The sequence below is a fragment of the Sus scrofa genome, chromosome 1, assembly GCF_000003025.6.
Source record: "Sus scrofa isolate TJ Tabasco breed Duroc chromosome 1, Sscrofa11.1, whole genome shotgun sequence".
Taxonomy (NCBI): domain Eukaryota; kingdom Metazoa; phylum Chordata; class Mammalia; order Artiodactyla; family Suidae; genus Sus; species Sus scrofa.
Window position 1 is genome coordinate 191,533,588 of NC_010443.5, and position 22,968 is coordinate 191,556,555.

The 22,968-nt window shown below is 54.4% G+C and overlaps 1 protein-coding gene across 5 annotated transcripts in view; it reads left to right on the forward strand.

The window, feature by feature from the left end:
• The window catches only part of NTRK3 (neurotrophic receptor tyrosine kinase 3), a 406,414-nt gene continuing 385,120 nt past the window's right edge, over nucleotides 1,675-22,968 (forward strand). For 3 of the 5 annotated variants that reach the window (XM_021083220.1, XM_021083229.1, XM_021083231.1), the window contains exon 1: nucleotides 2,152-2,564. In XM_021083220.1, the coding sequence (XP_020938879.1) occupies nucleotides 2,317-2,564 (248 nt within the window). In that variant the 5' untranslated portion in view covers nucleotides 2,152-2,316. 5 annotated transcript variants of the gene reach the window in all.

The following is a 22,968-nucleotide window of genomic DNA, read 5'->3' on the forward strand; positions in this document are numbered from 1 at the left end:
CCCTCCTGCTGGTGGGAAGGCAAAATGCCAGTCTGGCCACAAGGCCACACTGGCAACTGGGGTAACGCTCTCACTGGGGCCAAGGGAAGGTGGGATGTAGGGGGGAGTTGGGAAAACTGCCTTTTATAGACACGTTCTTTTCTTCTTTTTTTTCCTTACAAGTTTACTCACGGCGACAGTGACATTCCCAGGAGACCAGCCGGTCTGTAATTGCGCGCAGGGTAGGCCAGTGGCACCGCATACCCCTTCCCCCACCTCGCCCGCAAGTTGCATGACCTGCATCGGAATCCACAGGGGGCGGGGGAAGAGTCCTTTCAGAGGCTGGATGCAGTTGAATTCAGCGTGCTCGCTTCCTCGCCCGCCCTCCTCCGAGTCAGCGAGTAGAGCTGTGCTTTCTTTGCGTGTGAATGCTGTAGTGTCTGCCGGCTCGGACTCCCCTAACCCTTTCTTCTCCTTTCCAACAGCGAATGCTCGCATTTTCCCAGCAAACGCCTCACACTTGGCATTCTGACGTTTTATTAAAAAGAAAAATCTCTCCCAAGGCAAAAAGCAGGCACCCTCCTCGTTCCGAGGGGACCCGAGTTCGCGTCGAGGGCTGCACCTGCTCTGCTCCCCTACCAGGAAGGGGTGCTCGTGTGGGAGGGAAGGAGGAGGTCCTGCGCCCCCGAATCCGGAGAAGGCAGCCCGCCCGCCCCCTCGCCCGGCAGCCAGCGCAGCGCGCCCGAGAGCCGAGCGGAGAAGCTGGCCCCTGACGGTATTGGCCTGGTGCTTGCCCAAAAATGCCCCTTGCATCTCAATTTCCCTGGCCGTTTCTCTCACACGCACAGCTCGCCCGGGGCCACCTCGGATCTCCAGCGCAGCCCTTTCGGCGCTAGTTCCTGCCTCACCCGCTCCCTGTCTGCCCAAGGACACAAAACTCACCTCCCAGAAGGGCTCGGGGCTCGGGGGCACCAACCCAGCGGTGCCCCGCAGTCCCTTCCCAGGCCAGCCCGGCTCCCGGGGACCCTCGGTCATGAAAATGAGTGTTATTTAGACTGAGCGCCGCGCGTCCGCAGCCCCAGTTCCAGGCTCTGGGTGCCTCTCTGAGGTTCCAGCGCTCTCCCGCACCCCCGGTCGCCACCTTCGAGCCCGTGTATCCGACCCAGGTTCGGGAGCGCTCCCCGTCACCTCGGCCGCGTTCATTTCACTTCCTTTCGCGGTCCGGATTGCAGCAAAACCGGGCAGCGCGAGGGCCAAAAAGTGGAAAGGAGAGCGCCTTTCCGCGTCACGCCGCCGGCTCGCCAAGTCCCCCTCCCCAGTCCAGACCCTCGCAATCCCAACTGCAACTTTTTCCCTTCCGTGTTGCTTTCCCCTTGGCTGCGGCGAGCGGGCGCCGGCCGCTAGGCGTGGAGCGAGCGGGCGGGCGGCCGCGCGGCTGCGGGTGGCTGTGCGGGCGGCTGTGCGGGCGAGAGCCGCAAGCCGGCGAGTGGGTGGGTGGGTGGGTGGGGAGAGAGGAGGGGAGAGGACCGGCGCGGTGGGGGGAGAGAGGGGTGTGGGGAGGCGAGTGGGAAAGGGAGGGAGGGGGGAGATTCCGCTTTCCTGCCGCTCCCAGCCCGGGTGGGGGGCGGGGGGGTGGGGTGGGGAGGAGGCCGCCAGGAGGGAGGGGAGGAGAGAGGGGAGGGAGGGAGCCGAGGAAGACGCTCCGATAACCGGTGCGTTTCGTAAGGCTCGGAGCACTTGTACATTTCTGCAGGCGCGCGGCAAGCCATTCGCGGTGGCTGCTGCAGCTCCGACTGCATCTTCCTCCTCCTCCCGGCGCCGGGTGTGTGGATGTGTGAGTGTGTGTGAGTGTGTGTATTTTGCAGGTGTGTCCGTTTTAATTCTGCCCAGTAGGTGGGACTTGGTGACTTTAGCACCATATTTTCCTTTTTCTTTCTTTTCTTTCTTTTTTTTTCCCCCTTTGCCTTCCCACCGTCTGTTGCAACCCTGCAAAGTCTCGGAGTCGGAGAGCGCGGCTCGCTTTCTGAGCCCTCGGAGCCGGCAAGCCGGCGAGCGCCGAGCCGGCCACCATGCCAGGCAGACCGCGCCACTAGGCGCTCCCCGCGGCTCCCACCCAGCGGCGGCGGCGGCGGCGGCGGCGGCGGCGGCGGCGGCCGCGATGGTTTCAGACGCTGAAGGATTTTGCATCTGATCGCACGGCGTTTCAAAGGCAGAGGCCCCCCTCCCCCTTCCCCCCTCCCTCGCCGTCTTTGTTTCCTTCCCCCCAGCTCTCCCCACTCCCCCCACCCCACCCCCCTCTCCTCTCCTCCTCCTCTTTTTTAGAAGCAGCGATCGGAGATGGATGTCTCTCTTTGCCCAGCCAAGTGTAGTTTCTGGCGGATTTTCTTGCTGGGAAGCGTCTGGCTGGACTATGTGGGCTCCGTGCTGGCTTGCCCTGCAAATTGTGTCTGCAGCAAGACTGAGATCAATTGTCGGCGGCCGGACGATGGGAACCTCTTCCCCCTCCTGGAAGGGCAGGATTCAGGGAACAGCAATGGGAATGCCAGCATCAACATCACGGACATCTCAAGGAATATCACTTCCATGTAAGTCAGGCGGCCGTTCCCCAACCCGCCTCCCCGCTCTCTCCGCGTCTCCTTCTTGCCCGCCCGCCGGCCCGCAGCCGGGAGCTGGCCCTCCACCCGCCCCAGCTCGCCGCTGCCGGTCGCCCGCCGGGAGCGCTTCAGGCTCGCTCTGGCTCGGGAGATGCTCTCGGGCTGCGTATTCCAGGTGACTCCGGCCTTGGCGAGGCGTGATCCGGCGCTGCGTGTGTATGCCTCTCCCCGGAGAGGACCCCAGCCCGCTGGAGGCACCCGGGGCCCGGTTCCCACCCCACCCCCACCCGGCTTGTTTCGAGTGTGCGAATCGGGTTCTTTGCCCCCTACTAAATAGCAACAGTTTGGTCACTCTCAAGTGGAATAAAGTAGACGAGGTTCGATTCCCTGGAAGCCGCGCCGGCAGCGACAGCGGCGACGGCAGCGCTTAGTCTGGAGGAAGGGTGACAGATAGGGACTGCTCGCGATCCAGCCGAGAGCTTTAACTATTTCCTTTTGGAAACAGCAAAACACGCTGTCAAGTAAACAAGTTGGGAGCTGGCTGCTCGCAGGGAGACTTTGGACATGTCGAGGCCGTCATGGACGCCTGCCTCTTCCCTTTCCCTCTCGCCCGCCCTCTCCAACCCCATTTTGGGCATTTCCGAGACACCCGCCCCACACCTCCTTTCCCACCCTCATCTGCATCTGGGCGCCTCCAGATCCCGTCCCTGTTGGAGCTTTGATAACTGTTTCAGTAATTCAGTCAGGATGGTGAAGGGAGGCGAGAAGGCTTGCGCGTTTCTGGGATGGTGCTTCTTATATGATCGTGCAGATCCATTTATTTGGAAAATTGAACTCTGACCAGCGTTTGCTTGGTTCTGCCCCATCTGAGTGAGAACTGTGGTGGCCTGTCTTTTTTTTTTTTTTGGCAGGGATGGGGGCAGAAGCATGGGTGGGGAGAGGGAGATTACCCAGATTTTCTTCTACTGATCCTGGCCAGGAGCGCCCTCCCCATCCAGAGAAGGGTGTGGATAGCACTGGGAGTGCTCAGGGGATAGGTCCCCTCAAGGTCCCCACCCCTTGAGACCCCTGAAGTGGGTGGGATGATGAGAAGGGTTGGTACTGAAGTCCTGGATGGGGTTTGAGGGGGGCATTTGGGTGGACTCAGGAGGGGCTGGATTCTGCCCTGGGCGCAGCTCTCCCAGCCTTCAGCCCTCCCTTCGACTCAGCGCCATGGGGCTGCAAAGCCAGGAGGAATTGCAGTCCTGCTCCTTCCAAAGCCCTCCAGCCCTCTTGGCTTAATGGAGACTCTGTTCTTGCCCCTGCAGCTTCAGTTTGAGGGGAATGTAGAGCCCAGGAGGTATCCCTGACTCCTGACCCAGGAGACTAGCTTGACCCATATCTTGGCTCCGCCATTCACCCCTTCACCACATTCAACCTGGCTGGCTCAGGGTGACATGATAAACAGCCAAATGTGGGGGGTGGGTAGGGGGGGAAGGGCGGGAGAAACAGGATGGACTCAAAGCAGCCTCTCCCACCTGCAGGCCACAGCATTCCAGCATCCCCAAGGATGCAGGGAGCAGGGTGGGAGTGATTGTCAGGGAAACTCTGCCTTGGAAGTGAACTGTGGGGCAGGTGTGTGTGTGTGTGTGTGTGTGTGTGTGTGTGTGTGTGTGTGTGGCAGGGGGGAGGCTAACAGTGGAGCTGGACCTTGGGGGTTCCAGGGGACAGGACAGGTGGGCCAAGGGCTGGAGAGACGGTGCCCCAGTGCCCAGTGTGTGTCTCTGGGAGCTGGTGAGCCTCATCCAGCTTGTTCTTGGCTCCAAGGAGATGTGTATCAGTAAGAAGCCTGTGGGAGGCAGGAAGGGTCACAATCACAGAGGCTCTTTATGGCCACACAGAGATGTCCCTCATCTGAAAACGAAGCTCGGGCAAGGAGTTTGATAGGAAAGAGTCGGGTTGGTCTTTCTAGGCAGAGGGTCCAAGATGGGGCTGCTGGAATGGTCAGTGATGGGAGGGGATGGGGTGGTTTCTTGTCCCCTTTGCCACTGAAGGACCCCCAAAAGGACATCTGGAGGGACAGAGCCCAGAAGAGATTGGAACTCCCTCTGTGTGTTCCTATCCTTGTTTTAGGACTTGGACACTGCCGGGAAGCTGAGACTCCTTTCCTTAAACCCACCCAATACCTGAGAACCTGGGAACTGGATTCCCACAGGAGCCCTGCCCAGGGGCAGGTGGGGGAAGGTCAGAGGTCATGGGTCAGATGACCCTTCCTCACCCTGTCTTCTCCCCAGTGCCCTGTTATATGGATGGCTGGTATTGACTGCACTGGGGAGGCACAGCCTTCCTGCCCAGAGGCCGAGGCCTTGGAGAGAAGGAGGGGAGTCATGCTCGCCCTGGGAAGCTGATGCCACTGCCCATGTCCTACCCCTGAGTGGAGGCTCAGGTGGCACAGTAACTTCTCGGGGCCAGACAGCCCCAGCAGTGACCAGGCTTTGCCCTCGGCTGTCTGACCTTAAAGCCCAGGCCCCTGCTCTGCAGGGCCACCTTGGAGGGCCGGAAGGAGGGCCTGGAGGGCAGAGCAGAGCCCTCTAGGCAGAGGAGGGGTCTCACTTCAGTGGGACCTGGAAGAGGGGCTTCAGTCAGAGGCTGGGCTTTACTGGGAAGGAGTGTGGTCTTCAGATTTCTGATGGTCTCAGAGATGTGGCATCCAGGGTCCTCAGGCTTCTGCCAGACTGAAGCTCGTGGTGCTGGTGTACATCTGATGGTGCAGTTTGGTCAGACTCTGGGGGATGAGAAAGAGGCAAGGGAAACTGGAGTCTAGCAGGCCTCACTCAGGGAACCCCAGTGGCCTCCACAGAGCCACCCTCCTGTTCGGGGTGGTGGAGACCTGAGGTCCTTCCCTCAGGTGCCACACTGATCACACCTGAGTATTGAGAGGGACAAGAGAGTCCCTGTGATCCTTCCTCTCAGGGGTTAGTGTGTGAGGTGGCTCCTGGATACCCATTGGAGGCTGGCTGAGGGCACCTGTGGTGGGTTAGTCTCAGGGAGAATCGGCTGCGAGGCATCAGGGTGAGCCTCCCATGGGGCCCTGCCTTTTGGCCTCTTTCTGTTCCCAATGCCCATTCCTCTTCTGTTGGAGCTCTTGCCACACAGTAACCTTACCTAGAAGGGTCCATGTGGGCCGCGCCCAACCAGGCTCTTACGTCACAAAGGCAGAAGGGTGGTGACTGGGAGGTGGCCATCTAGGCCAGGCCTGCTGGGCTGGGTTGCAATGGTGCATCCTTTGACTATTAGCAAGAAGGTCTAGTGGGAGAAGATGCATCTCTGGGCTGGGTCCTCTTGGGCTTGTGACGACCATGGGCTGTTGGCTGTGACTGTCAGGTGCCAGGTTCTTGGTGTTTTTTGCTCTCGGGTCCCTTTATCTCCATCTTCCCCACAGGCTCTCCCCTGGCTGGGTGAAGGATTGTTTGGGGCATTGGCTGCCGTTCTGACCCCTTGATTCTTAACTTTTCTAAGGATTGAGGGGAGAGCCAGCCTGGATAGTTACCAGTGGGAGCTGGGTTGCAGGCAGGGTGAGCACCAGCCCCCAAGAACATTTTGGGGCTCAACCAGGATACTGAGGGAGTTGGGCAGAGGCTTGAGGGGCCTTTGGGGTGAGATCAGAACAGAGAGTAGTTATAGCTCTCAGGAAAGAGGTACCTCCAGGAGGAAAGCAGGGGACCCTGGACGGCAGAGGCCCTGAGGTTTTGTGTGGAGGCCAGGCTGTTGGTGGGTGGGTCCCAGGTCTTCCTGGAGGGCCTTCCCTGATGCTGGAATCTGCAGCCCAGGGCAGTCTTCTGAGTCACACTCAGGCCCAGGGCACCTGCTCAGCAGCTCCAGGGGACCTGAGCCCACGACAGCTTTGGGTAGAACCAGCCCTGCTTGTCCCAGCCCCTGAGGGTTGAGCCCAGAGCCTAGAAGTCAGCCAGCCTCCTGCCAAAGGCCAACCACCCTGCTGCGTGGCTGAAGTGGGTTGCATTGCTGTGAAGGGGGGCACTGATGTACACTTCACGGGAAGCTCTCTACTCTGGCCTGGATGGTCTCTGCCTGCTGCCTCATGCTCTTCAACTGTAGCGGTGGACCAGGTCCCTACCCTAGTGGCTCTTTGGTGGGAATGTGGGTAGCCCGTGGCCCTCCCTCAGGATACTGGCCTTTGCCAGTATCATGACATTTCTGCTGCTGCTTGGGGTCCCATGTCCAGTGGCTTATACTGGGATCATAGACACCATCTCTAGCCTCCCTCTGGGGCCTCCAGTTGGCCAGTGGCAAGGTAGGGTTAGAGAAAGGTATGGGACACGCGGTCTCACCCCAGATCTACCCCTTACCTGCTGTGGGCTGCAGAAGATGGTAGCCTTTCTGAGCCTGGGAATGCAATGATGAATTGAGGCCATGGGGCAGTGGCCCTTCCAGCTTGGACCTATGCCAGCTCAGGGCCAAGAGCCACCCCCAAGAAGGCCACTTGCTAAGGGCACCACCTCTGGGATTGGTGCTGACCCTGTGATGCCCCCCAGAGGAGGCCAGTGAGTGCTCCCTCACTGGCCATTGGCCACTGGCCATTTTCCCTCCCTTCCTTCCCTTTCCACCTCTAGAGAATTCTGGATCACCCGGGTTGGAGTAACTGCCCAGACCAAATGCCACCCAGAGCGAGAAGGTGCTGGGTCTTGCCACCTCTCATGAGAGGCTGGACGCCCAGCTCTAAGGCCCTCCCCATTTTCCACCATGAGCTCAAGGCAGGAGGTGGCCTTCTGCAAAGCTTTGGTGTGTTGCTGGAGCCGGGGCCTCAGCTGGGTGTGAGAAGAAAACATTAGAACTTTTTTTGGATTATTCTTGTCTAGAAAAGGGAATCTTTAATATTTAATGTATGGATTGAAGATGTATAAGCATATAATTTAATAAATATGAGTGTTTTGGGGTTAGAAGATAAATTTTTTATTGCTAAAGCATACATCATCAAAACAGCTTGGGTGGTTGGAAGGGCCTGAGCTGGAGAGGGAGCCAGGCTGATGAGAGGAGAAGCGGTCCTGAAGCCCCCAGCTCCGCCTGGCCTCTGTTCCAGGGAGGGGCTGGTTACTGGGAGGAGGGGTGGGGGCGTGTGAGGAGGGAGCAGGCTGGGTGGCAGAGGGAACCAGACCAGCTCACTAAAGACTGGCCCGAGTAGCCTTCTGGACCTGTACTCTGTCCCTTGGAGCAAATTCTTCATCTCCGTGATCTTCCCCTGTTCATTTCTTCATGTTTTCCAGTTTGCAGTTGTTGCCACAGCTACCTGAAATATATAAGCAGGGTTGTTGGCCCCATTTTCCCAATTGACAAAACAAAGAATAGAACTTGAGTCTCACAAAAGAAAGATCTGGAAGAGTCTCAAGGCTCTTCCTCTGGTGCTCCATGGCCTCTCTGGTTCCCTCCACTCCATTCTTTGCCAGGCTGTGTCCTGAGCTGGACACCCTCTGGCCATTGGGAAGGGAGAGGTAGGCTCTTTTCATCTAGAAAGTTCCTTTCGTCCCAAAGGTCAGCATTGTGGGAGAGGCCCCTCTGCAGGGCCTTGTGAAGGGTGGCCGAGTGTCCTGGCAGTTATGCCTCAGCATGGCCTGGGTAGAGGCTGGCCTTGATCACGCAGAGGTATCAGTGACCATCTGAGTCCCCAGCTCAGGTCGTCTGTCATCCCCTGAGCCTCCTGCCTCCACTTGGAGAAGCACAACTGCTTCTGGGGGCTGCATGTGCTGGCAGCTTCCCCTGATAATCAGGGATGAAGAGTTCAGAAGCTCCATGCCCTGCAAAATGCTCAGAAGCCCCTCGAGCATCCTCACACTTCTGCTATGAGGATCCCAGGAGAGACATGGAGAGGGGCAGGGACTTGAGGCCCCCCGGGCCACTGGAGGACGTCCCTCCGAGGTGCCTATGCTGACTTCTCCTATTCGGCTGCAATGCCCTTTCTGGGCATTCTGTCAAAGCCAGAGCCTTGCCCACGACTGTCTCCCTCTGGAGCGATGTTTCCAAATCCAGGGTCCCTAGAGGCAGCAACTATGTGAGGCTGGCAGCCCCAGGGCCCCTCGCAGCCTGCAGCCCACGCCAATTAGAACTGTGCTCCATGAGGGCTCTGCAGAGGTTTATTTACAGACAGGGATGGGCATCTGTGGGCACAGCCAGCTTGGAGCCTGTCCTTTCTGGCCTCACCTCTGTCCCTGTCCCCCCATCGAGCTTGTCCCAGTGAAAGTGTCCCCTGTCTGGGTGGTGGAAGATTCAGGATTCTGTCCCCAGACAGTCACCCAGCAGGGAGAGGAAACCAGTGGCTAGTGTCCCCAGCAGCTCCTCTGGACCTGACCTCTTCTGAGCTTTGCTGAGCCCCTTCCCTCCTCTGGGAGGTGAAGATGACAACAGCTACCTTTGAGCAGCACTTTTAGAGTCAGTGACCTGTGTCACGCCCAGTAAAGAGAAAGCAGTGGATACATGGTAGCTTATGATGAATAGCATTTACTGAGCACTTCCTATGTTCCAGACTCTGTTCCAAGTACTTAGAGGCACTATACTGCATTATGGCCCTAGGAGGTAAGTCCTGTTATTAGTCCCCTTTTGTAAATGTAGATGAGGAAGATGAGCCCAGAGATGGAATTAGACTTGCTTCATTTCACACAGCCAATCAATGACAGAGAAGTTTGACATTTAATGTTAAACTCTATTGTCTGTACTCTTGCTATGTTCTTATACTGGCATACACACACACGTTCAGGAATCTACGACCGTCATGATGAATTAATAAACTAAAAGGGTAGACATGGGAGTCTGGGTGGATCCTTTATTTTAGAACATTCCAGTTCCCTAGGCGAGAATTGCTCTTGCCAATGAGACAATGATGGGTCTGGTGTTGGCCAGGAGCATGGGCCAGCACTGTCACAGATAGGCTTGAATGGTGAGGAGGCTCTGGATCTTCCTGACCTGTTTCTGGCAGCAACACCCCCCCCCGCCCCCCGGGCTGTGTCTCAGCCAAGCCCTCTCCCCAGGCCTCCTTGACCGACTTGTGGTGGCCTGGCCCCTGAAGTCAGGTCAGGTCCCCCAGGAGACCAGGTACCGTCTGAGGCTGATGGAGATTTAGGAAGCTGGTGGCTGGATCCTGGCTAGCTCCACTCTGGGCTGAGACAGGGTCAGCGGGACAGTCTCTGGTTACCCATAGCCAGGAGAGCCTGGATGGAAAAGCAAAGGGCTTTGGGCATTAAGCTGCCCCTGGATACAGAGTGGCAGGGGGCTGTCTGACATGTCCAGCTAGAGCAGGAGGCCGATGTTGAGAGCACCTATCCTGTTCCTCTGGGCCTTCTCTTGCCTCCTCCTGAAAGAAGCAGCCTTTACTCCCCTCTACCCTCCTTTTGCCCCATCTCTCTGTCCCCACTGCTCCGGTAAGCTCCATCTGTCTCTCCATAGGGATGAGCTATGAGCATGGGGGTGGCTGTCCCCACGGAGAGCTGGGGTACCCAGCACACTGCTTAGATTGCAGGGCAGGGCTTTGTGGAGACATTCCACATGGCTACTTCTTGGCTGGAAGAATTCATCACATCCTAGGGCCTCTGGCCTCAGTTTCCTCTTCTGGGAGTTGAGGTCACCTCTGGGAATTGGCGCCAAGCTCCCTCTGAGGGTCACAGTCAGATCAGGGTGACCACATACCCGTGGGCTCTCCAAGCAATAAGGCACCATGTTGGATATTCCCATTTCTAGACATCTGGGAGTGTTTTTGAGTTAGGGAGGAGATCAAGACTTTGAACCGTAATTCATCTGACCTGGAAAGGGGCTCAGAAATAAGTAATTGGGGCCAAACCTAGTTTTACAGGGAAGGGACCCGAGGCCCCAGAGAGGTGTATGGACTTGACTCAATCAACCCCCTGAGTTCCTGGCATAGGGAGACCAGAAGGCCGAGGTGGCCTCTTTATCTGGTTTGGCACCTTTCCTGCCCTGTGGCATCTGCTCTGAGGCTGAGGGCCCTGGGCTCTTCCAGAGATGGGAATGGAGCCCTTTGTCTCCTGCAGAGGGAGAAAGGGGATGATGGCAGCGACTTTAGAATCGCAGTCCTAATCTCGGCAGCCCCCCAGGGTAAACTGGGCTGTGTGCGATCATCTGGCACGTCTTTGAGCACGCACAACTGCATCTCTGTGTTCTGTGCACATCACGACTGAGGTCTCCGTAAACAAGCCCTAAAGCCTTTGGCTTCCTGCCTGCCAAGATCTTCTGCGACTCCACTCCCAGAGGCCACCAGAGGGCAGTGCTGCGCACGAGACCATCTGAGCCTGGTGGCTGCCTTCCACAGGAGCTGGGGGTGTGACTCTAGTCTGGTAAGATGTACACCCGCTGACCTGACTTTCAGAGCCACTCCTGAGCCAGGGCTGAGCAGGGAGGTCAGCTTTCCCCTTGGCGGGGCCTCTCAGCAGAGCTAGCCGTGCTGATCCTACCTGCAGCCCAGGCATGGGCATCTCCTGGACCTGAGTGTCCCAACAGGCAGTGTCAGAGTGCCCTGGGGGGACGCACATCAGCTGGAGTGCCCTCCTTCCCACCAAGTGGGTCTCAGCAGAAGCAGGAGGAGTCAGCACATTTGTAGAGGGTAATGGAGATGAATGAACTGAACATAGTTCCTGCCCAGGAAGACCAATCATGATGAGGCACAGAGAACTGGACAGCTGACTACCCTGCAGGTTGGTGTCCTGTGAGAAGGGAGCTTTCTGAACTCCCCCAGCTGACTTGACATGCTGGCCCACTGTGGAGACATCTCTCCCTGTGCTCACCCCACCCCATGTCAAGCTTGGGAATTGCTTAGACACCAAGCAGCTGCTCAGGCAGTACAGGGTCTTGATGCAATACCAGCTCTCAACCTCTCTAGACCATCTCTGCTCTCAGAGATACCCATCTGAAGTGATGAGTATCAGAGTGCCTTGCAAACCAGGGTCCTGGGCTCTGCCTGCACTGGCTGGTTTTGACTGTTTCCATTCTGTGCATGCTTTGGGCTTTTCTCTGGCTGCTCCAGGCCTTCTCGTCTTTGAGCAGGGGCTGTCTTGTTCCATATCAGTCAGGCCAGAAAGGAACCTTGGTGCTCTAATTAACCAATTAGTTTAACTAAATTAACCAATCAGTTTTGGAAATGGGATCCCTCCACTTTTGGGGTGGGTCCTGAGCTCATGGGACTGAGGCCTGCGGCTCTGCCCTGAAGGCCATCCTGTGGCTGCTGGACCTGGAGCTGCAGGTGGGCCCCTTTCTGCTGTGGTCAGTCTTTCCCCACATACTTATTTCTGATATGTTTTTGAGGCTGGTTCCCTGAATAGGATTGATGAAGCTAACATTTGTGGCCGTTGTTTTGGGCTGGAGATTATTTGCACATACAACCTTGCCTATGGATGGCATGTACTACATGAAGCTTGAGTTCACAACCCTGCCTCTTCCCAGCTGTGTGACCCTGGTCTGGCTGCTTTTTTGATCTCAGTTTCTTCATGGGAAATAATACTGGTACTGCTAGGTTAATTGAAGGTTTTGATGAGAACATGCAAGTGTGTATGTGTGCGTGTGTGTGTGTGTGTGTGTGTGTGTGTTAAACTCTTAATGCTGGCCTCTCCCTCTTCTCATTACCACTGTCCAGAACTTCATCCCCACAGGCATGGATGCTTTTTATGACTCTCCTCTGTTCTTCCTGATTCCAGCCTCTCCTCCTTCTAGCTCATCTTGTATACCCTGGAAGACTGATCTTTTAATCCAAGATCTTCCATTAGAACAAATCCTGGGCCCCAAGATTTTCAATGTTTCTTTTGTTCAGAAGGCAACTCTGTTGTGGGAAGAATAGTGACTTCTTTGGCCAGATAACCTTCACTTTAGATCCTGGCTCTGTCCCTCTGTGAGCTTAGGCAAGTTATTTAACCTCTCTGAGCCTCCATTATGTCATCTTAATAACTGGGCTAACTAGATCCATCTTCCTGGAGTAGTTGTGAGGATTAAATGAGATTATAGTAAGTACCTGGCATATAATGGGTGCATAGAGGCCGCACTGGCAAATGGTGCCGTAGGAATCACTCAGAGGTAAGGGCAGGGGGCATTTCTGGATCCTTGAAGAGCAGGACTAGAGGGGGCTATGATCTGGGACAGAGCTGAGGGGGGCAACAGAAGGACCAAGATGGTGTGTATTTGGAAAAGGTGGCAAAGTGGCTGAGACACACATATCCCAGAAGAGCTGGGAGATTGCTACGGTTCCTACTGGGAGCCTCAGCTGGGAAACCAAGTGGCAGTGTCCAAGCAGAACCTTCCTGCTGCCTGCCTCCCCCCTCCCCAGCCTCAGGAGTTTGGATTCCAGGAGCCTCCATGCACAATAACTCAGGGGCACCCAGCCCTTTGTGGGTACTGCTCCCTGTGGTTTTACTGCTCTTCTTGCCTTATGTAGCTTCACTGGGTGATTCTCTTCCTAGTGTTGTAATTGGCTAGACCTGTCAGCTACATATGGGGCTCCAGGACCAGCCCCGGGAGAAAGAATTTGAGACTCCAGTGGGAGGGAGGGGACCTCTAAATCGCCCCAATCCACCCTGGAGAGCCTCCTGTACACGTTCATTCCAGTTCTATATTCTGCCACAAGAGGGCACTAGACCATGGTTTCTGCAGGGAGGGAAAGGCTATTTATCCTGCTCTGTTGGGGTTGTGCCTTTGAACAAAAGTGCCCATGGTTTCTTCCCAGATGCCGGCATCTCTGAGGGTCATGTCAAACCAACTTGATTTAACCAGAACCATAACACGGAGTCTGATATCTCAAAAGGAGTCTAGAGTACCTATTGGAAGGTCATGGAATTTGGCATCAAACTCTGGTTTCCAATCCTTGCCCTCCTCATTGAGTGTTTTTTTTTTTTTTTTTGAACCTTGAGTAAGTTACTTAATTTCTCAGGGTCTCATTTTCTTCACCTGCAAAGTAAGGTGTTAATGGGAGGTGCTGCTGTGAGTATTAAACTATATACGTGTGGAAGGTGTCCAGAATACAATGGATTCTCCATGATTGACCATCTGTCTTTTTGTGGAAGAAGGAGGGAGTTAGGACATAGTGCAGGAGATATTTATGGAATTCTATGGGCCTGGTGTGGTCATTTTACTTCTCAAGGAGAGCTGTCCAGTTCCAATTCAGTGGGTCCAGCAGCGACACCAAGTGGCCAGAATGGGGAACAACAGTGTAGCCTGGTCTGGTGGGGTGAAGATGGTGGGCAGAGTTGGGGAGTCATTGGCTATTGTTGGGGCAAATGAGACTGAATCTGCATCAGGCTTCAGAGGATCCATCAGTTGAATTCCTCTTCCCTTCAAATACCAGCAGCTAGAGACGATGCTCTGAGAATGTGGGAGTGGTGATGGCCATTGGGAGTGTTTGTTGCCTAGGCCAATGGCAGGAGGCCACCACTGAAGAACACAGCTGTGCAACTGACTGACTTCACTGCAACTAACCAGTCCTGGCATCTAACAGCCAGATCCTTTCTGGTGTTTTCCTTGGGTGTTACTCTTCTTGAGATACTTTAACCCACACTCTATCTGGTTGGCCTCAGCCATGAGACTCTGGGTCACAGCATGCTTATCTGGAAATCAGGGCTGGTTGACTGGAAGTGCTCTTCCAGCTTGTATTTGAGTGTCAGACATCCTTTTATATTCTTTAGTTGTGTGTGTGTGTTGGGGGGGGGGCGGTGGAGGGTTCACATGGGAGGTATTTACTTCAGGCTTTGCTGGTGCAGAATTCCAGCCCAGAGAAGGGAGGGGCCTTCCCCTGGCAGAGGCGTGGTGGTGAGGCTGGACTTGGGATGCCTCTCCCTTCTCATCTTGTGTAGCTTCTTTATTATCCACCTGAGATCCAGGAGGGAACCTTTGCAGACGTGCCAGGCTCAGGAAGTTATTTAATATCAGCTTTGCTCCAGATTGTGTTTCTGACTCCTTGCCACCTCTTAAGTGGCAGTCATTTGAACAAATGTGGCGATGAGATACCAAGTGGGAAATAACATGAGAGATGGGGAGGGGGCAAGGCCATGGAGGAGGGTGTAGTTTTATTCCCTTGGCAGGAACCTTGTCTTTGAGGCTGTCAGAGTGAGTGGGGGCCCCTCCTAACCCCTGGCAGTGAAGGGAACAGCTCAGAAAGAAGTGCAGGCTTTGAGGGCTTATGGTCCAGGGCTGAAGCATCCTCCCCTCATCCGTGGGAAGGCCCTGTGTCCTCCAGGGGCGCCTGGCTCCTGTCCCCGGAGCAGGTGTAAAGGGGAGGTCCTGCATCCTGTTTTTTCAAAGGACTGTCTTCCAAGTGCATAACAGACAGCTAACGGGGCCGGGCGTTGGCAGCATGTGCCCCGCACCCCCACCCCCGCCCTGTCCAAGGATGCTGAGCTGCATCTGGGCCCAGGCCTTGGGGTGCCCGCTGCCTGACTAGGTCCACCCCAGCATCTGGATGCTTAGGGAAGGGTGGGCAGAGGCACTAGCTGGACTGGTCCTGTCCTTCCTTTTGCAGGACCACAGGGGAGGGAGTCAACCCCCTTTGGTCCCAGCTCCTGGCTCCAGCCATGTGCCTGGCATGGTGCTAAGTCTTGGGATACAATGCTGCAAAAATAAAAGCCGCATATCCTCCCTCTTGGAGTTTAGAGTGGAGTCAGTGTGGCCAGGATTAGTCAAGGGATCCATAGCTCAAAGCACTGTCTCAAGACAAGCAGGGGCGGAATTTTAGACAATGTATCTAATGGAAAGTTTAACAAAAATTGGATAGAGATGAAAATGTAGCTTCCCTGAACAGAAGAGGGTGTAGTTTTTTTAAATGGAGATTTAAGAATTTTAGATTTATCTGCTCTCTAGTCCATCTCATTGGGGACAGTGGAGCTGGCATCAGGGCACGGCCCTGGCCATGACCTTGACTCATTAGCCCTGCTGTTTGTCCACAGAGGCCCCATGGTAACTTAAAGGACAGAATGTATCCAAGGCAAGAGAGGAGAACTATGTTTCTTACCCTGTCACATTCATGGCTATTGTGAGAGGCAAAGATTTGGGGGTCAGTAGTTTGTGGGGATGGTGATTCCCAGAAGCCCGGGAGAGGGGCGGTGAGACAGGGCAGGGGCGGTGGTGGTGGTGGGGGGACCAAGGGACAGCGTGTTCAGTAGATCCCAAGTGTCACTCCCAAGGCACTGGCTGGGTTCTGTGTTTCTGAGTTTATTCTGCAAGTTGATTGGAGAGCCTCTGATGGGCTGGCCCTTTTGTGAGAGCTGGGAGAACAGCAGCCAGCGGCCCGATGGGCCTGTTCCCCACCTAGTTACAGGAAGTGTAAGGTCAAGCCCTTTCTCTTGCCACCTGGTGTCTACCTGCAGGCTGTGGGGGAGGGGATGGTGCTGTTCCCAGACCATGCTCCTGGAGGATAGTCCTGGCAGAGGTGACTTGCAGGGAAGTCAGCTTCCTTTCCCATGGGATGGGGGTACGAGTACCGGTGCATGCCCAGTGCCCAGCCCCTGTCTGCCCAGCCAGCTGTGGGCCTGCCCCTGCCCTGGCCTCGTCCCGGATAGGCCCACCCCTTACCCAGCTCAGACCTGGGGTACCAAGGGAGCCTTGATGCAGGACAAGTGACCTTATCCCTCCCTGACCTGCATGCATGCAGGTGTCATTGTCCAGGGTCACATCCTGTCTCCATGGAAACGACTGGTCCTTCTTCTCTGTTCCCTGTCCCACCTCCCCCAGTCCTGGGCCGCAAGTTGTGTCCCTATCCAGGTGACTTGCTGGTCCCCTCACCTGGCTTCCTTCTGTCAGTTACTCAGGGTGCTGATGCCCAGCCTCTGGTCATGCATGTTCTGGCCTTAGGACTCCGCTGAGTTACCTTCCCGGGAATCTGGCCTCACCTGCCCGCTGGGTAGCTGGATGGAGGGGGAGGCTCGTTGAGCATCTCAGTCCAGCAGAAACTCTCTGGAGTTGCACCCATGTGCCCTGAGGGGGTCAGGCTCCTGGACATTTTTTTTTGCCGGTGGGTGTGAGGCTTCCAGAAGGCAGGGACTGTTTTATCCAGTAGACAGCATCCTAGAGGCCACCCTAGAGACCTGTCCACCGGGACCATCTCACTGCTACCAGAATATCTCGCAGACCCACAGCAGATCCTGCATGGAGGCAATACGTACACCTGCACCTGAGTGTGGGGCATCTTGTTGTCCCCACTCCCTGTCCTGTGGGCCTTGGCCTTGCCTCAGCAGAGCAGCTGCAGGAGGAATCTTCTGGGGAGACCTGACTCATCCTAAGGTGAGCAGATGCTGGGCAGTGACTGTCCCCAGTGCTGGGCTAAGGACAGTCTGATTTAACCCCTTTCATTCCCAGCACAATGCATGAGGCAGGTTCCATCCTCCTCCTCATTCTATAGATGGGGAAACTGATTCACAAACGGGCTATAGCACTTGTCCCAGGTCACCAGCCAGGAAGTGGCAGAGCACCTGATCACACTGCTGTGTCACAGACGCTCCCTCTGCTCCTGCCACCCCCGTCTGCCTTAGTCTTGGGCTCAGCCCTCCTTCCCAGCCCAGCTACTAGGGCACAATTCAGTGCTGTTCTTTTTCTGACAGTGGTGGGAAGAAGGGGTCTAGGGGTCCAGTGGAGTTTGGGATCCCTGAATTTTGTGGGCATGGGTGTTTCTGGCTACATCTCGAGAATGTCCTCTGAGTGAGAGCACTCAGACAGGACAGAGTGACCTCTGGGGTCTGTCTTGTCACTGCCACCAACTTACAGGGTGAGTGTGGGCAAGGCCACCTCTGAGCCTTTGTTTTCTCATATTTAAAATCAGGGGCCTGGAGTTCTCTTCGTGGCTCAGTGGTTAACAAACCTGACTAGCATCCATAAGGATGTGGGTTCGATCCCTGGCCTGGTTCAGTGGGTTAAGGGTCCAGCATTGCTGTGACCTGTGGTGTATGTTGGAGATGCGGCCTGGATCCTGCATTGCTGTGGCTATGGTGTAGGCGGGTGGCTATAGCTCCGATTGGACCCCTAGCCTGGGAACCTCCATATGCTGTGAGTGCGGCCCTAAGAAGACCAAAAAAAAAAAAAAAAAAATTAGGAGCCTGACTAGGCATTCTGGGGGCCCTTTGGGCTCTGACATCTGACCACTGGTATTCCTACGGTGGGGGCAAGTTGTGGGTGAGGGGAAGGCTAGAGAGCGGAGAGCACTGAGGCTGCAGAAGGATATCTCAGGGCCAGGGAGGGTGGTGGATCCTGTGTGGGGGCAGGGCTGTGGGAACTGTCCTGGTGGTCCTTACACTTGCCTTGCATCCCCCTCATATGGAGGCCTGGCTAAAGCACAGGCCAAGGGGCCCTGCCCCAGTTCCTGATTCTGATTTGCTGGGGGGCCCCTGACCCTGCCAGTCTAGTAATTACCCAGGTGAGGCAGTCTGGGGACTGCACTTTGAGGATATTGTCACATCAGTGACTTTCAAGCTGGGCTCTCTGAAGCAAGGTGAGAGGTGGTGTGGCATTCTGCATAAGACTGTTAGGAGGCTTCCCAGGACAGCACTCACCCAGCCGTGGTGCTCTCTCTGTCTGCTTTTTACCTCTTCTCTCTGCACCCACAAAATGGTGCCTGTCTCCATCCTGATCTTGGCTTCCACTCACCTGTCCCCGCAGGGCTGGACTTGACTGAACATGCTCTGGCCTGTGTCACCTGACCTGTAGGTGAGAAATGAAAGCACAGTTGTTTTTCAGAAGGCCCATCCAGACTCAGAGTTGCCTTGAAAAAACTGAAGGGTGGTAGGGAATTTATTCAGTAACTGCCCCTCAAGAGCCTTAGTTGGCTCCACTAAGTGGAAACGAATCTGAATTGCTCCCGGGGCTGAGTACAGACTTCTATTTGTGCTCAGGCTGCAGCACCTCTCCCATCACTGCCTCGCTCCCCGCGCCCCGCCTCCCAGGGGTAACTGTCTGCCCCATCCAAAGTCATTACTGGGCATTCCTGAAACACTCCCCAGTATGTCCCACTCTTTGTCTTCTGGTCAGGCTGTTCCTTTGCTGGGAAGCCCTTCATTCTGTCCACCTGAGCCCTACCTGTCACTCCAGCTCCACCTTTGAGATGGTCTTTGTTGTCCAGACCTGCGTCTATTGATAGCTCTGTGTTCCTGGTCCCCGAAGCCCACAGTATAGCAGCTGCTGGTGTTGAGCACTTGTTCTGGGCCAGGCAGTTTAGGTGGCATCTTACTGAGTCCACACAGTCATGAGTGGAGAGCTACTCTCATTTCACAGATGAGGAAATTGAGGCCAAAAGATGCAAGAGCTTGTCTAAGACCATGGCTGTGAATGGTAGGGTTGGGATTCAAAGCCAGGCTGACAGCAGAGCCTACGGTCCCACGTTCAGTGCACAAGGATGGGGGACCAGCTCACATGTCAGCAGCAGGGAGGGACTGAGGAACCCTGAATGCTGATAGGCTGGAATCCTGCAGAGTGGTTGCACTGGCAACCTTGTTCTCTGTATAGTAACAGAGCTAAACTTTCAAAACGTAATGCTGCTGAAAAAAAACAGGTTGCAGGGTGACACAACATGTATATAAGATGAAAAACACTGACCAACGTAATGTATTGTTTATATACATAGATGTGTGGTAAAAATGATGAAACTGTGGACTGGATACAAACCAGTTTTGTGAGAGTCTTGGTTGTGGAAAGAGGAGAGGAGGTGAGGGTAAGCCTGGGGTCTTACCTTCCTCTGGGGTGATTTCCTTCTCTTTTTTGAGATCTTAGCCTATGACAGAATGGTAATATGCATTAATTCCAGGGGATGGACACATAAGTTATTCAATATCCTTTACTTTTTCCTCTATTAGAAGGACACTTTAAAAACTCTAAGCAGGAGTTCCCATCATGGCTCAGTGGAAACGAATCTGATGTATCTATGAGGATGCAGGTTCAGTCCCTGGCCTCACTCAGTGGGTTAAGGATCCCAAGTTGCCATGAGCTGGGGTGTAGGTTTCAGAAAAGGCTCAGGTCTGGTGTTGCTGTGGCTGAGACGCAGGCCAGTGGCTACAGCTCCGATTCGACCTCTAGCCTGGGAACCTCCATATGCTATGGTGCAGCCCCAAAAAGACCAAAAAAATTAAAAAATATATATATAAAAGCTCTAAGCAATAAAAAGATGATCATACCCACCAGATTTGTAATTTAAAAGAAAAACAATGTTAATCACTGTGCACCTTGCCTTTCTTGATCTGCAAATGGCTGTGTCCTCCCTGGTCCTCATGTGGTCCTCCTTCTGTGTCTATGCCCTAAGCTCTTCGTTTTATGATATTAGTCATGATGGATGGGAGCCTGATGACCCCATTTTAACTTAATTACCTCTTTAAAGACCTTCTCTCCAAATATAGCCATGTTTGGAGGGGCAGGGGCTTTTAAGACTTCGACTCGGGAGTTTGGAGGGGATACATTTCAGCTCAGAACAACCATGAGACACAAACATTTGCATGTCTGCTGAAATGGAAACAGAGTCTTCCTTAGACTTTCTCAGTGCAGAAACCTGCAGAAGTTCATCCAAGCTGAATTGTCCTCTTTTTTTTTTGGTGTCTCTAGCTGTTTTGGTGCCTTAAACATATCTGCTTGTTTGGCCCTTGTGAGCCAAGGAGCCCTGCGAGGGAGGCTACACATTTGTAGGAGAAACTGAGGGGAAAGAGAGGGACACACACAAACCAGTGCAGTTTCTAGGAGGGGCCCTAGTATGGTTCTCTGATGGTCCAATGTTGAGGAGATGCAGGTGGAAACCCGAAAACACTTGCATGTCAAATGCACGGTGCACTCTCTCTCTCTCTCTCTCTCTCTCTCTCTCTCTCTCATTTGTCAACTGATCGATTATTTCAACAGTTACCAGTGAGCACTTCATTTGAGTCACCACCAAGTTATACACCCTGTTCCCCCTCAAAGTGACAGAGGGCTGGGACCCCAGGCTATGGGGTGAGCAGTAAGGAAGAACTTCCCAAAGGAATGGGCCATGACACAAGGTTGGCATCTCTTGCCTTGAGACAAGGAAATAAGTGGTATTCTCCCAATTTGGTTCTACCATTTCATTGTGAAAAATTTTAAGCATACAGAAAAGGTGAAAAATGTACAGTGAATAGCCATACACCCCCCTTCTGGATTCTGCAATTAATATTTCACTCTACTCGCTTTATCTCAGGGTCTCTCCTTCTGTCTGTCCCTCTAGCCACTCACATCCACCTTGTTTTTCTGATGCATCTCAGAGGCAATTGTGGATATTTGTTCACTCCCTCTAAATACTGTAGTGTGGATATCATTAAACTGGAGTTGAGTATTTGTTTTCATTGGAGGTGGTATTTCTAGTCAATGAAATGTGTAAATTGCAAGTATACATTCCCTGAGTTTTAACACATGTCTACGTCTGTGGAACCCCAGTCCAGAAAGATCCAGAGCATAACCATGTGCCCAGAAAGTTGCCCCATGCCCCTCCCCAGTCTCTGCCCCCAACTTCCCAGAGGTAGCCATTGTTCTGCTATTTTCCCACAATATATCAATTTTTACCTGACTTACAGCTTCATATAATTGGAATCACACAATATATGCTTAGCGCAATGTTTTGGAGGTTCATCCGCCCTGTTGCAGATGACAGCTGAGTCTTCAGTTGCTGAGTAGTATTTCACTTCATGAAATACCTGAGTTTGTTTCATCTCTTACCTGTTGGCACCCCCACAGTTCCCAATTTTGGACAATTATGGCTACATCTGCTCTAAACGTTCGTGTACAAGGCTTTTTATGAACACAAGCTTGAATTACTCTTGTGTCTGTCCCCAGGGGTGGAATTTCTGGCTATATGATATTTAACTTTCAAAGCCACTGCCACATCTGTTTCCAAAGTGGTTGCGCCAGTTCAGACAATGGGGCTGCTTTTGGCAGATCTGGGTTTGGGTAGACAAGGGTGTGTGACTCACCAAAACAGGTGCTGTTGTGTCTTTGTCTTGCAGATGAGGAAATTGAGGGGCGCAGGGGTGACAAGACCGCCCAGCTGGGAGGTGGTGGAGCTGGGATCTGATCAAAGCCTGTGGGGCTTCTGTTGCCAAGTGCTGCTTTGCAGAAGCAGGGCTGAAGCTGGCAGAAGAAGCAGGGGGCTGCTTTTGGGGCACCTTGGGCTGGTGTCGACAGCCCAAGGATGTGCCTTCATGGTTCTCTCATGGTGCCCTCATTCCCTCTGGAACAAGGAAGCCCAGGGCCAGGTGGGCATCTGGTGGTCTCTGGCCGGCAGTTGACCTGTTTTCTCCCTGTTCTCCATGCTCTCAGGTCATGCGGCGTTGGCTGGGCCCTGGGTTGGCTGGGCCCTGTGTGCAATGAGCAGATGAAGGCCAGTCAACACCCCTGGTTCTGTATTTTCCTCCTGAGATGCAAGGGTGTAACTGGGAGTCCTGCTTGCTGAGTGCTCAGACCCACCCACCATGTACTCCTTGGTCTGAGGTGTTGCTGAGCTCAGGGCTGTGGCCGCCTGGGCGCCCATCTCTCAGAGCCCACAGATGAGTTGGTGTGATGGGTAAGGACACATACCGACTTATGCGGACACAGCATGTTGATGATGTGCTGAGATGCACAAGATAAGAGTTTCTGGCCTGGGAAGTCAGTGGGCAGGGGTTGATACAAGTCACTCAGGTAATGCCAGAGAGCCATAGGTTCTAGGAAGGAACCAAGCACAGCGGTGTGATGGGAGGCCTGACTGGAGGTGGGAGGTGGGAGGTGGGGGCTGCTCCTGGGTGAGGCTGCAAGAGGAGATAAAGCTCTCAACTGAATAGTCAGCTGGAAGCAGAGTTTTGGGAATAGCCCCGAGGGTAGAGGTTTCCAGCAAACGCAGCCCTTTGAACTTGAGGATGGACTGGATATTTTGAGATAGAAGGGAGGCGGGGGTTGGGTAGGGGATGGAGTGGAGCGAGCAGGGGGTGGGGCGAGGCAGGTGAGGTTGGGGCAGTCTGTGGACCATGGGGAGGGTTTCAGTTTAAATCTAAATGAGATAGGAGGTTCCGGAAGGCCTATCCTTTTAAATAGGAGATGACTCAGTGTATATCTTAAATGGCCACAATCAGTGTGTTGGAGAAAGCACAGGGGCTTATGGGAGTCCATGACTGGGGCATGCGCAGGAGGTCCCAGAGGAAGGGACTGCTGAGTTGGAACCTGAAGGATGTATTGGCCCCACATGGGCACATGCAATGGATGCCCAGGTAGAGGGAACAGCAGGAAGAGGCCCTGGGAACCTTAGGAGCTTAAGGACATTCGTTCTGACTGGAGCGGTGGGGAGGGGCCACAGCAGGCCAAGGCGAGGGAAGTGGGCTTCTCCTTGGTCCACTGGGGGCTTGTTGAGGACTGGGGTCCGGTCTTACCTTTTTCTTTCTAGTGCTCAGCATCTGCCTTGGCTACATAAATGTTGGGG